The 17,587-nt window shown below is 38.7% G+C and overlaps 1 protein-coding gene across 1 annotated transcript; it reads right to left on the minus strand.

Moving 5' to 3' along the window:
* Positions 1-5,003: 5,003 nt before the first annotated feature.
* Positions 5,004-7,984, minus strand: dlx1a (distal-less homeobox 1a). The gene is made up of 3 exons (XM_056268987.1): positions 7,217-7,984; positions 6,767-6,966; positions 5,004-6,455 (listed from the first exon to the last, which is right to left on the minus strand). The coding sequence occupies exons 1-3, from the start codon at positions 7,527-7,529 to the stop codon at positions 6,210-6,212; spliced, it is 759 nt and encodes a 252-aa protein (XP_056124962.1). The 5' UTR covers positions 7,530-7,984; the 3' UTR covers positions 5,004-6,209.
* Between the last annotated feature and the right edge of the window lie 9,603 nt (positions 7,985-17,587).

Here is a 17,587-nt window from a genome sequence, read left to right on the forward strand (position 1 = left end):
GCTAAACAACATGGAAACATTTCTCACAACTTCCACCACCCCACGCACAATCCAAGGCCTTTGTAATATGGACTCGGCTGCGTATAGACTGCATTAATTTTCCATGCCATATAACAAAGGACAACTTGTTAATTTGTTTAGAAGCTTCGTAGAAAATAAAATGCCGAATACGTTCAGTGGAATCTGTCATGCAACATGCTCAAACTGGCACTGCAAATGATGCATGCACATTTAATGCAACTCACTCAAAGCGAAAGGTTATTGCTCAAATAAATTTTTTAGTAAAATCGACGTTGATGCCTTAGTTTTTTTTAAGTAAAATCAACTTGGATGTTTAAGTCATGTCAACTTAAATTAAATTAAACTGCCTTAAAATGTTGAATTTTGTATAGGCTAACTTATACAAATATTGAAAATTGCTTAACTTATTTTGATGAGTTAAAGCAATGTAAAAGCATGTTGCCATAACTTATTGATCATATTCACTTGTAAATAAGAACATGCTGTTTTAGACGCTGTTATAACAAAACATGAATGAAGTTATTACAGTGTCCTGTTATTAATTATGTACGACAAGTGTCACTAAAGTGTCAATAATTTTTTTTTGTTGGTTTAACTTAAACATTTTAAGTTAATTGAAATTTTAAAAAATGAGGAAATGAAGGACAATGAAGGAGATTGGTTTAATCAACGGAAACTCAAAATATTGTGTTATCTGAACCGCATACATTATATTAAGTTGATTTGACAAAAGAAAAAATGTTCAATCAAATCATGAAAATATATTTTTTTACAATGCAGTTTACTTCTCAAATGAAAAGCTAAATGTTTGAACCACACGTGGCTTTCCATTCTTTTTAAAATAATATATTGCGGGTTGCTTTTCGAGTTACATTAATTTGTTTATTTGAGAGTTGAAAAGCTGTAAAGCAGACAGATGTAATGAGGATGTATCCTGTCAGTGATTGCCACATTACAAGATATTATGGTGTCGCCCCGGGCTAAGACGCCCGTGCTGAAATATGTCCCGCAGAGATACACAAGATCCGTTCAGCAGAATAAACACGACAGGACACGGGAATATGGGCCATGTTTAACCAAGAGCGGTAAAGGCCTAAGCCGCGCCTCAGTGTTAATGCAGAACAGTTTACGCGCGCCGTCCCTTGAGACAAGCTTAACCCGATCAAGAACAATGAAATACCACATCAATTCATGTGAACTCTTATTCCAAACGTAGAAGAAGCCAGACTCTTAAGCACATGCACCAACGGTGTTTGCACCTCTTTCTGTCAGCCCGTGTTTTTGCTGTCTCGGTATATCTGGCAAAAATAGCCAGAGTCCGTGTTAACATTGATTAGGTCTCTCGGAATGGACAAGTGTCACACCTTGCAAATGCAAACGAATATGAACTTGTATTGCATCTGTCTGGAACACATGCTCTGTCTGCATGCCTTTCTCTCTGAAAGATTAGCAATGATGTGGGTTTAGACACTTCCGGAATCCTGTAGACAACTTGAAAAATGCCATACCCCATCCCTAATTTATACTCTGATCTGTAATTTTACCCACAATTGCTCCAGTTGAGCATTCTGGCTCCCCGATCTGAAAGCCTGCAATTACTATATAATTCTTCGCAATTTTAGATGTCCTAATATGGACTATAATTTTTGCGCAAGACAATTTCCAGCTATTTCAAGCATCAACATTGTCAAAGTTGTATGTACATAATAAATGGTAATATCAATGCATAGTTTTTAGCATAACATCTTGACTCGCGCGATAATTATATCCGTTTGGAGCCTACGCAAAATTAGCCTGAATTGCATGGTAACTGCTGCTTTAAATTTTTAAAAATTACTCATAATTTTCCCAAAGATTACCAAGATCTCGAGTGCACAATGTCATCAGCGTAATGAGGAGTAAACATTTATGCTAATAATCAGCAATTTTTTTCCATCAGCTATAAAGAGGGAAAATAAAGCCGGATTTTTCATTCCTGCTCGGAGAGCGTCTGTCAGCTCTCGAGCCCCGCTAGAGGAGCACATTCTGGGACCCAAAGAGCCGGGACCCGTGGCATGACTTCTGGATGCTCTTTTCACATTCTTCCCTGTCTCTCAAGAGCGAGATTAGACATCTTATAGACGATGTTCTCCTTTAATATACCGTAAGGTAAGAAGGATGCGCATGCATTTTATATATAGGCTACATTTTATTTGCTTATTTTGGGGGGATTTGCATGCCTTATTATGCGTATTGTGAGGTATTATGATAAGAGAAACGAAGTGGTTTGAAATTAAGATTTGTCGTACTTTTGCGTGCATTTAAGACATTTAGGCTATAGAAAATCCGCCGTAGCCTATTTCTATAATAAGTAGGCTAACATTAATAAAAACCGTTGTCGCTATAAGCGAATTGGTTGCTTTGAACGAATGTGTTGCCGGCTGAAAGATCTTTTTCGGTTGTCTAGAGAAAACAACATATAGCTACAGCATTGAATCAGGCTAACGTTAATAAAGTCTGTCTGAAATTGCGAGATGGTTTGTCTATAGAATCCAGTCGAAAATAAAGCAGCCCTTGTTCTATAATTTCACCTCTGCCTTCATCACTCCGACATTGTGCTTTTGCTCATTTTGATCCCTCTTCCCATTGACAAATCTCTCGGTATACACCTGCAAGCAATTTGCCAGCCTTACTTATAACTACCGCTGCGCACCTATTTCACTCTTTTTTTTCCCCTTTTCTTTTTTCTCCCCCCATCGCACAGCAAATTTTCTTTCAGTACGCTATCTCTTTTGTTAACAAAAGATTCCACGTGCGAAAAAAAATTGCTCATAATTATCCCGTAGATGGGAAGCTGCATTAGAATAAGTAAGGAGGGAATGACTGTAATTATGTCTGGTTTGATGGGCCCGGCGCGTAATCAAGAGGAGAATAGAGTGAAATAACGCTGACCCTCTCTGCTCCACAGCTGCATGTCGGAGAAAGAGACAGAACAGCACGGCTTCTTCTTTTATTCCTTCACAACAGTTTTGTTTTTGGATATGTTTTGGAAAAAAATGTATGACATATTTTAAATTTGTCAGAGATTGTCAGACAGTTGTCGGGCATAAGATTAAAACAAATGTGTTGCAATGATTCATATCAGTGTTAGCCAATTATTAACAAATTTTCATCTAGAAGGTTAGACAGGTTATTTATCTGTATTATGAAAATATAGCGAGGCAGCTGGAAATCCCTGAGAGAACGCATTGGGACGAAAAAAGGTTACCCTTTATTTTAACGTGTCTTTGTTGCACTGTATTTACACATTTAAGTACTGAGTAATATTAAGTAACTACGTGTACATAATATCGGGTTTGGTTTATGGTTAGTTGCATGTAAATGTGCATAATTTATAGTTATTACTATACATGTAACATAATGTAACAATGACACTGTAAAATAAAGTGTTACCAAAAAAAAAAAAAAGATGAGATTTAGTTATGATAGACACTCTATCAAAAACATAATACGAATTAATAAACATTATGATTCCACGGCAGAGACTGTAAATAATAATGGTAACGCTTTATTTGAAGGTGACATAGTTACACGTTACATGTACTTTCTATAGTAATAACAGTAAAGTATGCATAATTACAAGTAACTAACCCTAAACCAAACTCTAACCATAACCGTAACTCTATGGTAAATAAATGTAATTAATATTACACAGTAGGCTACTTATTTGAGTAAGTACAATGTAACGTCACCTTAAAATAAAGGATCACACTTTTTTAAGGTGTCATTATTACAAAGTAATTATATATGTATGTACTGTGTAACATTAATTAACTTTACATGTACTTACTATAGGGTTAGGGTAGGATTAGGATTTGGTTGAGGGTTAGTTGCATGTAATTATGCATAATTAACTTTTTATTACTATGGTAAGTACACGTAACATACGTAACAAGGCCACTGTAAAATAAAGAGTTACCAAATAAAGTGTCACCAGAATAAAGCTACTATATTGCATAAACAAAGATAACAACAACAACAATAATAATAATAATAATAATAAACGTAGGTATATGTAATGTATTGTTTATTTTATTTTATTTGCAGTGTTATCAAATTGAATACGTCTTAAAACTATTAATGGAGTCAAAGAGAAGCGAGCTTGTGATCAGAGCGCGCGGGCCATTTCCTGCTTTGACCAGGCCATTTTTAAAGACCACACATGAAGACTGTCAAAATTTGTCACAATAATTGCTGCACCCCCCGCACTGAAATCCCAACTCTCAATGCTCAAACAGCAGAGGCAAGCTTTCATTAATTCCTAATAATTCTTAGATTTTTCTTTCTATTAATTATGTGTTTGAATCTCATTTAAAGTCGTAAATTACTATCATTCTTCATTTAATCAATAATAAACTAAAAAATCAAATTACAATATCAAGGGTTAAAATTGGAAACAATCTACCCAAGAAAGAGCAAAAGACCTTTTTGGAAATATCCTTAGTTTTGTGATGCCGGCTTCTATCTGCATCAGAATTTTCTTAAAATGCGCAGTTAAACCATCAGCCCCAAACAAAAGAGATGCTGAACATCATGTCATTCTTTCCCTTTCTGCATTCCCCCTCCTCCAGAGCCAGGCTTTCTTCATCTGGCCCTCTGTGAGCGGCACCTGCCCGATTATTCACTTAACACACGGCCATCAAAGCAGCCACACAAGAGCAGAACAGAGCTTATAGCGGATAAACGAAAGTGAAAAGAAACAAGTGCCCTTATTGTCGGAGGAATTACTGTGTTACAGAAACCACCACAAGATTAATCGCTGGTTCAGATTGCAATGAAAAGCTAGAGGTGTTTTGGAAAAGACACAAAACGGCCCCATTCTGCAAGATTTTTTGTTGTTGTTGAAGATTTTTGTACAGGTTTACGCTAATATCTGGCGTAATATTAATTCAATATTTTCATCAAAATGCTTTGTATTGCGTTGTCTGTTGTCCTTTTGGATATTTAAAATAGCTTGGCTAAATATTGACATGTTTTCTTGGCATCTATCAGGGCAAAATAAGTTTGTTTTTTCATATTGCATTAATTCGTGGTATTCCGTTGCGTAATCAGTTGCCTGAGTTTCATTCATTTTTGACAAATCAATAAACGTTGCGATGACATTTTGTAGCTTCTTTCATAAACAGATTTTTACTGTTCGAGTTTTACACATTATACAAGACTCCATGAAACAAAACAATAAATTAATATGAGCGGTAAAGCTATAAAACTATTTTTTTTTCTCAATGTGAAACGGAAAAACACATGAATTTTAATAAACACAATTATGTTTAGATCCTTTTGCACAAATTATTCAGCACACAACGAAAACGACTATTTCTGTACATTAGAGCTGTCAACACTTCCCATCTGACGGTGATGATAGACGCGTTTATCTGATCCAAAAACAAAAACAAAAAAACACTCGGCTTTACAAATTGGGTTCAAATCCGAGGGAAGTGTCTCTGTTTTATAGTGCAGCCTCACATCATAATTTAAAGAACATTAGTTTTAAATAAAACATACAAACAGATTAAAAACAAAACAAATTCTAAATAAGTTATATTTAAATAAACACAAAACGCCATACATACAAAATAACTTTGTTTAAAGATTTCTTTGTTCCCTTTAAAATGGGGGAAAATCATACTTGCTCACGGTGTGATTTATCCCAGTTTTTACACATTCACCGCGCCATGGCGAAGCCTGAAGCGACTGAATCTCGCGTGAGATTTGGGAAAATATGATGCTCATGGTGATCTCACAGCCCGTGTTGTGGATAATTCCAATTTTCTTATGGAAAATTACAAATTTTGAAGAAAACGAAATACATTTCTGACTAGGGTACAGTTTCATGATTTTTTTGTTTTGTTTGTTTTTTACACAACAAAAGTCACTGAAAGTGGGAGAGTAGCAGCTTTGATTCGACCCACTTTCCAGGCATTCCCTTCAATTGAAAAAGAGACTTGTTTCCTCTCCGGTTCGGACGGCTCTCGTTCAGTCCACGCCGGCCAGTGTGTGTCAGCGGTGTGAGAGTGTCTCCGGATCACATCTGGTCTGGGCTGCGGAGTGCCAGTGTGTGTAAGGCCGCAGAGTGACTGGCCTGTGTCGGGTCCCCTGAACTGGGCCATTGGTGGATAGAGGGGCGGGGTTGTTTTAGCAGTCCTGGTTCACATGAGTTGCGGCTGCTGCATAGTGTCCTGGTGTGCTGTGGGATACCATGAGGTGTAACTGGGAATATACGAGGTCGGCGTGGATGTTTTGACGGTGGCGGTTGAGTTCCAGACAGGCGCTATGGATGGAGATCCGGTGGACAGTCCGCGCCCGTTAGCCAACGCGTTTGTGTCTATTGTTCCTCCGCCCTGCTTCATCAGTTTCTTAAACTTGGAGCGTTTATTCTGAAACCAGATCTTCACCTAGAAAAAAAGAAAGAAAGAAAGGCAAATCAAACAGAGCGAGCGACAACACCTGTTTCTGTTATTGAATCGCGCGTAATCGAATGAGTTCGAAAAGAACGCGGTTATTAACTTTTACGTTCTAAAATATTTCTCTCAAACAGACTCGTGTTATAAAGTCGATTTCCAAAACAACATGCGAAGATCAAATTAATTTATGAAAAAATAAACTTTTTAAAAAAAATTGTTGTGTAGGCTACATGTGACATGTTTCGCGTCCGTTATCCTAAAGTCTCTAAATGATTTGATTGAAAGCGCGTAAAAGCACATGCCTGTGTTTGCGTGAGCCCCAGTGACGCGGCGAGCTCGGCTCTCTCCGGCAGAGCCAGATACTGGGTTTGCTGGAACCTCCTGTTCAGAGCCTGCAGCTGGAGACTGGAGTAGATGGTTCGGGGTTTGCGGATCTTTTTGCCTTTCCCGTTGAAACGCACCTCTCCTCCTTCCACCACGGTGTTTTTCTCTGACTCTGGTGCTGGGGAGGGAGAAAGAAAAGAAAGTGTCTCACAAACTGTGCGGCTCACATCACTGTGCACAAGTTTTACAGGCGGCACTTTAGGTATAATTAGCCTTAATTGCATACATTGTTTATAGCATTACGCAATAAATAATTACCAAGCCTAATAACAGCACATCTGGGCTACTCCAGTCCAACATTCTTGCAGTGAGCAGACAAATGCAACGACCAGTGAAGACCAAAATAGGCTACGCGCAGCATTTCTTACCTGGGTCCTCCAGTCTCGTCTGCGCCAAAGCCGAGTTGTTTGGGTAAGTCTGCACGGTGCTGAGGTACGGGCTGGAGGAATGGCTACCGACCGAGTTGACGTATGGATAAGGCAGGGATCTGGGGAAGGACGGAGCCGGGCTGTATGCGCTGTCGTGCTGCGGGTGTCCGGACGAGTGTAAACAGTGCATTGAATAATGTCCGTGGGTCATGGATGAAGGCGACATTTGCTGACTTGGTGGCCCAAATTCCATGAACACGCTCTTTCCTGAGACTGGGCTGTTTAGACTCTCTGGTATTGTAGACATGGTCATGTCTCTCGCTCTCTCTCTCTCTCTCTCTCTCTCTCTCCCTGCTTTTTTGTTTTCTTCTATGATCTGAGTGAAGGATGGATCCCAATTTAAGCTCAACGGATTTTTTCACTTTCCATTCATAAGAAAATGTAGTTTGTCTCTGTGAAAAGTCTAGGTACGATGCTGTGGATCCACACAAACTCGCTCAAAGGTTTGAATCAGGGAATCATGAATATTTATCCAAGGTGCTCTCTGATTGGTCCACTCCCTCCAAGAGCGATGCGGATTGGTAATCTAAGGGTCGGGTCCGACGGACCTGATAAACTCAAGAAATAAGACCAACCTGTGACTCTATTGTGTAATGCTAATGTAGAAATTTAGGGAATGGACCAAGACACATAGGCCGTATGTGGAAGGCTCAAACCACCAAATGTAACACACGCAATGAAAAATATCATCATTTTGATATTTGGTCTTGATAACAGTTTTAGGCCTATTAGTTAACAAACAAAACAACACTACACATTAAAACCAACCATTAACATGTCTGAACAAACGTTTTCTTTCAGTAACAATTTGTTCTCGTGTCAATAATGGAATTATTATTAGCCTATATTATCTTCATCATCAATTCATTGACTTAATATAAACAAGTGTAAACAACAAACAAAGTGATATGACATTTAAAAAAATAATATAATAAACAAATTTAACATGGCCCTAAATTTTATGCTGGTTACGGCATCGTGAACAAAATAAAAAAATGTAACACCTACAAATATGATTAAGTACAGGTATAAATGTGTGACTCCAAGCAAAGATGAATTACTTTGATGATTCATTTGGTTAAAATGCTAGTCTCGAGTGCTTGAAGACACAGCTGAAACCAGCTAAATTTGCATAACACTGTTGTTTCATTTTCATACGCATAATTAGCTGTGTATTTAACACTTGCGGATTCGCATCACTCGCATGCGCGCGTGGGTTGAATTATTGCGCGCGAGGATCAGAGAAACAGGTCGATGTAAATTTGGTTGATATTGCAGTGCGTTAGTTTATATAGCAATGATTATTGTAAAAAAAAAAAAAGATTTTTGTTTTAAGAACCTTAAATCCGATTAATTAATCCACATGTGACAGACCAAATAATGCTGAAACCAGTAAAGAAATATTCAAAGCATGAAAACAAAGCAACAAATAGCACATCTTCACCAAGGAAATATATGTTCCCCACGTTAAATTGCCTACTATTTAAAGTCTATACACTATTCTATGACGACAGCTACAATATCACAACACACAATGACAGTTTAGATTAAGATTCGAATAAACTCAAAATTATATCTAATTAATCCATCAAAATGGCTATTTCTAAATACAAAAAGAGATACGTTTCTTACGGTTGTCGGTATCAACTCTTTACCTGGGATTAAGGAAGCAAAAATTAAAAACCACTAACCACTAAAAATCGATTAATCATATCAATGTTAATTATATTTGATAATGAGTTATTTTACCAGCTGACTAGGGAATCGTTGCGACCATTGCTTGCCATTAAACTGAACACGGGCCATAATCTCTGCTCTTAGATTTCATTATTAGTTAGATAATATAGGCTACATTTCTCTGTCAAACCTTTTCAAAGAACACGCAGCATTTTGAAGACTCACTCGAGGTACGGTTCGGATAACTGTGACATAAAAAAAATGGTGGATGCATGTAGAGAATGGAGTGACACGAACTGATTGAAACATTTTCCCACATGTGAAGCTTTTTCAGAAACATTTTTTTGCAAAAGGACACCATTCAATAAAACAATTTAGATATTGGATAATACGGCGAGCTGAAAATATATCCGTCTTCAAGACAATGAATAAAATGGGAAACACTTTATTTTACAGTGTCATTGTTACATATATGTTACATGCAGTTACTATAGTAATAATTATAAATTGTGCATAATTACATGCAACTAACCCTAAACCAAACCCTAACCCTAACCCTATTTTAGTTATTACTTAGCCTACATGTATAATAACAGCTGACACATTAAAATAAAGTGTAAATATAAAATGCAAACAGAAAAGTGTAGAGAAAAAGAAAATGCTTATTTCCCATGAAGCAGAAGAGAACGAGACGTGCTCGTACCGTTTGTGTGCGACTCCCCGTTGAACACGGATCACACCTCCACATCCTCCTTTCATTTCTATCTCTCTTTCTCAGTCTCTGCGTTTGTCTTTCCCCCAGTCTTCATAAAAATGGTCATAATCTCCACACGTATTCACTTACATTCCGTCATGATAAAATACATTAAAAACAGAAAAGCCTCGAGCAAAAGTCCAGAACATTGGACACAAATGTCATTGGCACCAACACGATGCCCAGATGATATGGACTGACGAGCACACTTTAACAATACCTGTTAGATATCCACCGTCCTCAAAATGGTCCAATTTAAAGCAATTTGTATTTCAAATGACATTTGCAATCTACCACGGGGATTCTTCAACAATAGCGAAAATAATGACGGTATTACAACCGATAATTATCATCATTCAGATCACGCCGGACAAGTTACACGTGTTTATTCTCTTCGATTAATCAGAAAATTATGGGGAAAAACAAAATAAAATGTTATGGCATAAGGACAGCAAATTTCACGTATACAAGACTCGCTTCAAAATTGACAACTACACAAATTCCCAAACGTGTACAATTACTTAATTAGAAAAAAAAAAAAAAATGTCCTTGTATTTCCAATGATTTATAATTACGCAATGGCATTTGCTGTTGTTTTTGTTGTTATTATTATTTTATTGAGTATGATCTTTAACGTTTTAGGATGAGTCGTGGGAAATCCGCAAAAATGTATATTAATAAAACTATAAAGAAGGTTCTCTTATACAGATTATGTAATGATATTAATAGTTCACTTCAGAAAACATTCTACCAAAAGGATTCTTTTACACTGAATTGCCTTTAGAATCTATAATGAATAAATAAATAAAGTAGAAAATAAATCTATTTATTGCCAAAAAGGTTCTGCTATTCTAAATACTATAGGGCCATTTTCAAGAGTGGGTTTAGTTAAATGAAAATGGCATTTCATTATTTATAATACATTATAGACATCACATAACAGTATCTTCCTATCCATGTGGTCAGTGCCATAATAATTATACAGCACATTCCAGCTGCCCACCATGTCAGGATGAAACTACAGCAGTTTTCTGTTTAGAGCGACTCAAATAAAGCAGCATGTGAGATGACGAGTTATAGAGCACTTTCCAGAGAAGAGGATCATCAAGAATGAGAGTCAAACACCTGCTATGCTGCCCTGATTTAGTGCACCAGGCCAGTTCAGACCCACTCAGTGTGTGTGTGTGTGTGTGTGTGTGTCTGTTTCAGATACAGACATGAGCTGACAAACTGCTTCAAAAAGAGACAATTGTGTATATGGCCTCATCCGTCCATTGAGGAGGTCTGATTCTGAACTGCAAAGGGACTTTCAAATGTGCGTCCGGAGTGAATTTAAAGTCCCTGATTAGTTTCTGTTTTTAGTGGCACGGGATTCTTTTTTAATTGTTTCAATATGAAGCTTTCTGGTTAGTGTGACCCATTAGATGTCCTGTTGATAAAGCGTTCCTGAGAACCAAACCCCAAATCCGGACAGATGTCTAATTATTTTAAAAATGGTTAACAGATTGTAAGACATCATCACAATGAAACCAGGAATTAATAACAGTGACATTCCTGGGTCTGGTGTAATATGAAAGTTTAAAATTGATATTACTGAATATGTAACTATGCATTTTAGTGTGAGAAGAGCACAGTGCTTTTTGTGTTAGTGTCTGTTAATAACATGTTTCCAGCGTTTTTAAACGGGGTCAATGACATTTCCAGTCAATTCAATTAAGTTGAATCAAAATGCGAATTAAATTCAAACTTGACATAACGTATAGACATAAATAAGTTGTAGTGCACCACATAAGCTGTAATTCAGCCTAGACTTCATGTGTTTGCCTCATGTGAAAGTGCTTGCTACTGACAGACCCTACATTATGATGGAGGGGTCTTTCAAATTAAAGAGACAGAGCACTTATGAAATGGAATATGATCCCATTATCATATTAGTAAAACACACACATATTCACACTGAAAACTGCAGTGTTAAAAAAGCCCTAGATTCAATTTAGTTTTCCTCCATCACATATTTGGACTGAACGAATCAGGTTTAAGTGGAGCGGTTTAAAGCGTTATTAAGACGGCATTAACATTGACATCTCAACTGGATGCGTTTGTGTTTGAGGATGCACATCGGTCCAGTTTTCATCCAGGGACTTACAATTACACCTTATTTACAAAGCGACACACACCCGCTAATAGGAATTCAACCCTGTTCTTTCCCACCGGCAGCAAAGACACACAGCGGCAAATTCGATCAGACGTAATGATCCAATTTCAGAGTATCTGATCAATCCTGATGATAAAACAGCCGTGGGGTTTTTCTGGGTTCCTCCTGGAGGGTTTTAAGCAGGCAGCACCTTTAATTTGCTGCTCCACTGAATTCCAATGGACAAAGAGACACTGTGAGAGTATTTGTTGAGACTGAGAGCAACATGTGAGAGAGAGGACACTCTGAGGTGTAACCACAGATTACTGTGTCAATCAGTATGGAACGGGTAAGTGTGGTGTTAAAATAATGCAGCTGGGGGGTTTGTAATGTTTTGTTTCCATTAGAACGTCAAAGGCTGAAGACGAAAAACTCTTAAACTCCTAACTCTTAAAACTCTTCAAAATAAAGGTTCTAAAGCGGAAGTGAAGAACATTTTGAAATTCTAAAGAACGTTGTTCCACTATAAAGAACCGTCTCCTCCCCAATGGAAAGGTTCCATTGATGTTAAAGGTTCTTTATGGAACCATCAATGCCAATAAACCATTTTTTTCTTGAATTGCGATTTAATCAAATAAATAATAAATGCGCAAATCTTATATTTGTAGAATTTTACATTGCTTTAGATAGACATTCAGGTTTTTTTTTTTTTTATCATGCGGTTTCTGTTTCATCCAAATTTTTTACATTTTTGTAATGCGTAATCGTTGGTGTTTTTGTGCTCGTAACAGTCACTGAACCCTCTTTGGAGATCAATTCAGAACAGAATCAGTTTTAAAACTTAGTTTAAATATTTAGTTCGCTCATGAAACGCTAGAGGGCGCAGTGTGATCAGTTCTTTACATGCAATCTGCGAGCAATCACATCATTACCACATGTCCAACGCTATCTCAGACCAATTCGTACGATTGAGTACGAAGTGGCTATTTCTTACGAATTCGTATGACCTCATTTGTACGAATTCGTACGATTTGTCTAAACCCCAGTGATGGGTAGGTTTAGGGGTGGGGTCAGGATTACCTCATTCGTACGAATTCATACGAATTGTGCAACTCGTAAAATATGTACGATTTAGCAAAAAAAACGTACGAATTCGTACGAGTGAGGTCGTATGAATTCGTACAAATTAGCCACCCTGTAAAATACGTGCAAATTGCCGTGAGATCGACATGGCTCAAGCTGTCTGGCCTGACAATGAGCCAATAAGATTGCTTGCTCAACATTTAAATATTTTGCTGTGAGCCAGTCCTGCAGTTCCTCTGAACCCCTCCACCTCCCCCAGCTCCGCCTGCCTAGATCTGTTATGGGATTTATGTATCTTTATTGTGTATTTAGCAGTAGCAAGTTGCTATAGACTATAGATTGTTGTTCATGCATATAGCGTATGTTTTGAGATCATGGATTGATATTATTTTCCGTCCTTTAATTTGCTGATTTGTTTGTTCAGCTTCAGCTGATAGGTCTCTTCGCCTCTTGCTCTGCTTTGGGAAAACGTACAAATAAAAATGTCTGCAGAGCTGCCCAGTGGTTCACACCTGTAGATGAAACACACACATGTTCTCTCCAGCCATAAGCTCCTTCTTGCAGGACACTGCTGGTTTCGGATTTCCTGTCATGTATTATTTTATTGACAGTGCAGAATTAAAACACTGGATTAATTGCTAAATTATATCAAGTCATGTTTACTGAAATATAAATAAATTGCAGTGTTAAATCTGCCCACTAGTCTGGATTTCTGAGCATGCTTCATTTAATGAAAGATCAGAGCCTCCATTCATTCCCTAAAATATGAAATCTAGCCGCAAATGACAGGTGTGCATGTCACACGATTGCCAAAACACACGGTTGTGATTCAGCGGCGGTTTTGTGGGCGATTGGATGGAATCTTCTGCTACCTGCTAATCTACACCCATCACTCACCTGGGCCGCAGGTGAGGGCGAGCGGAGACCATACACAGCTGCTCTGAGCACGCGAGAGAGACCAGCCAACAACCTCCATCATTACTCCAGCAGCAGGGGTCAGAACAGTCTGCCCAGCATCCCACCACATGCCCCGAAATTGCCCTCCAAAAATGACCAATTACCTGAGTTAGTTGCTACTGGGCGAAATAGAAAAATCCGCCCCAATAGATGGTTACTTAATGCATCAGGAGCAGAAATGGCCGTGGAATTGTCACTTGTGGTATGTTTGCTTTGCTTGTTGTGTCTCTCTAAGCCCGAGACAGGCAGTCATCAAATCTTCAAACTAAGCAGCAAATTCAAATCAATAAAAGTCATAGCCTGGCAGAACAGGGCCATTCGGAGCAGCCGAGGCCTGCGGATGATTTTAAACAGCTGGATCTGCACATGCCCGTGTCTATGGCACGGCTTTATCTAGGTTGCTCTGCATATTGAAACAAGGTTTGATTACACCGTGGCAAACGCACTTCCCCATTGTCCAATTAATGTGCCCATACAGAGGGGAAACATGCAAATTCTCTAATGAAATAATGAGGCACGGCAGAGGGGGCAGCGGACGGCTGGAGAGCCACGTTCTTCTCTTCAGGGTTTTGTTCGGAGTTAAGTCCCAAACAAAGACAGGCGAGAGGTCAGTACTCCAGCACACCTGAACACGTTTCCCTCTCCCCTTGATCTACCGAGGCAGCCCGCCATTAGTCTTAATAATGGAAAATTGTCATGTTGATACAAGTCTCTCTCTCTTTGTGAATAAGTTGTAGGTAGAAGCTCCATTTATTTCAAAGTTCTTTGTGCCGAAAGGCCAGGAACAGGGGCTTTTGTGGTGGGGAAGAGGAAAAAGGTGCTGGATGCTCTTTCCATAGTCAAGATAATTATCCCCACTGTGACCTTAATGATCCACCCTTCTCCCCCAGCGACTTCTCCGCCCGACCCCTCCTCCGTGCCCTGTGTCAGGGAATATGAAAACCCCTATAATGAAACCATTTTGGCTGATGGAAAAAGGGCTCCTCGAGCTGCACTTGCCACAAAGACGGCTCAATTATGTGAGTAATTGTGATAATTTTCCATCCATTCATGGCTCTTTCTGAAAGGGAAGGAAAGAGAGGAGAAAACAGAGAGAGACACTGAAAGGGAAATTACACAGACAATGTCGAGTGTGAAAATTGTTGCACAAAAAAATGACTGTAAGAAAAGTGCAAGTCTATAAATAAATATGTTAATGCAGGGAGGCCGCGTACACACGCGCGCGGCCCCACGTCACAAACAAAAGGCGCGCGCTCGAATAGATGACCGCTGTAGGGGAATAATGCCGAGATGAAAGTACATGTGCAGCTGTCTGAAAATTAAAGCTCTTTCGACTTCCTATTGACAAAGCTGAGCCCCCTAAAAAAGCTCCCCAGTGGTTAGAGATCATTTTGAGCCCTGTGACAGGAAAAAGGATAATTACCTCTCTCTGAGAGAGGCAGGCGGACTGACGCGCCCTTCAGACGCGCCGCTGAATGCACGAGCTTGATAGAAGGCAGGCAGGGAAATAATTTTGTGCTTTGCTTTTTCTTTTATTCCACGGAACACGTTTGTTGGGTGGAAGACAAGGCGGCGAGCGGCGCTGAGTGCATTAAACCCTGGGTGTTCGCAAATATAAGGTTCCTCTGTCCATCATCTCGTACCTAGAGAAGAGAAGAACTCTGAAATGCATTAAAATGTCTCCGCCATTCTGCCGGCAGACAGCAGAGGCACTGAGATACTGCATTAGGCTTCAGTTTCCCAGCGGGAGTCAGATTAAACATTTCCTCACGATGCTAAAGGATATTCAGGACTCTTCTCGGAGAAAAGAGCTCAGCCTGTAATTTCTCTCTATGAAGAAAATTCATTCTGCGTCATTTCACAAAGGATACATGTAAATGCCGAGTAATTCATATTCATAACCTGCGATTCCAGTTTAATAGTTCTGCAATGAAATTTGCTTTTTACCGGGGGGCAAAGTGGAAAGGGAGATGGTGAAAGTATTCAAATATTTACTCTTGTAAAGCGGAAGTGTACACAGACTGAGACTGAGATCTGTTGAACCCTGATATTTCAACAAATAAAGCTGTTAGGAGACCGTCATGTGTGTGACTAGTCCTCAAGACTTCCATCCTGGATGGTTTCCAAGCAAATCACACAATGGTATCCTCAGGTATCTTCTTACTTCTCCCTTCATCCCTAAACTGCTCCCACATGTACGAGGTCTGACCCCCATGTGAGGGTCCACAGACATCTGGAGAAACCGAGGCCACTGGGAGCTCAACCACTCAGTCCACGGATTTCTGATTCCCGTCGTTTCATCGTTCTTTGACACGCTTTAACTCTTTCTTGTCCCATTCTCTCATGGACACATGTGTCTCAGTGAAACACAGTGACCAGTTGTCATGTCACCCTTGTAATTGCCAGAATGGTTCCTGAGAACCAAGGCGTGTTTTCTGAAACATTTAACACACAAACAGGCCAACACATTCTCGTCCCAAGGCGTCATCTAACTGACACTTTTGACCATGCGTCAACATGCCGACGCACATGGTACCCTTTAAGCGTCAAATGAGACGCTCATCCTCGGGTCATCTAACTGACGCTTTTGACCATGCGTCTAAATCCGACGCACATGGCACCCTTTAGCGTCATTTGGATGACGCTTAGGTCTGGGGTAGGGTTAGGGTTAGACCACTAGGAGGCGCGTCTCATATTGACGCTTAAGGGGTACCATGTGCGTCGGCATGTTGACGCATGGTCAAAAGCGTCAGTTAGATGACGCCTTGAACAGGCAGATACCCCCGTCCTCCAGTCGCTAACACCAACAAAAATGACAAAAACAACAATTATCATCATTTAAACTCAAGTAATAACTTCATTTGCATCGCATCTGTCAGCTTAATAAAGACCTCAATAAGCATAACAAAAGAAGAGACAGCAGCACAAAACACCTGCAAACGTTAAGCACATGAATAAATAAACAGTAATAATCAAACGATTGATTTATGGCGTTTCAAAAGAGTTTATTATTTTAAAATAAAAACACAGTAACCTATATTTCTGTATGTACTAATTATAAAAGGGGAGATTGTGTTGGTATTCAGTCCCTGTGCTCCAGACGCTCTGTGTTTATGCAGATTTATTACTAATTACAATAAACTTGTACAGTTCATTGAAGAGCATTCAAGTTGGAAATCAACTATGATGTACATCATAAAAGGTACAAACAATGCAGTGTTTGATTGGACTGTAGATCTTACTGAATGCAGTATTATATGAGTTTTCACATTTGCTTACTGTAACGCCACACATGTCTTTATCCTATAAGACTGAGGGTTCTGCAGGGGGGTTGTGAGGTTATAAAAAGCTAATAACCAATCCATGAATCATTCAAATTTTAAATTGCAATGAGTAAATAATAAGAAAATAAAAAACAACCAAAATAAAACACTTACTAAATGAAATATTTAATATTTCATTTATTAATCTGCATGTCATGTGACCATTAAGCAGCATCAGAGAAACGTGAACATGCCAATGTTATGTAATTTGATTGAAATATTGACAAAAAAGTTTGGGAAATCCTAAAGAAGTGAATGAGAGAAGTGACCAATATACAGAAGATCAGATCAGTATATATATATATATATATATATATATATATATATATATATATACAGTATATATATATACAGCATATATATATATATATATATATAAATAA

This window comes from Rhinichthys klamathensis, unplaced genomic scaffold, assembly GCF_029890125.1.
Source record: "Rhinichthys klamathensis goyatoka isolate OS25496 unplaced genomic scaffold, OSU_Roscu_1.1 h1tg000279l_1, whole genome shotgun sequence".
Lineage (NCBI taxonomy): Eukaryota > Metazoa > Chordata > Actinopteri > Cypriniformes > Leuciscidae > Rhinichthys > Rhinichthys klamathensis.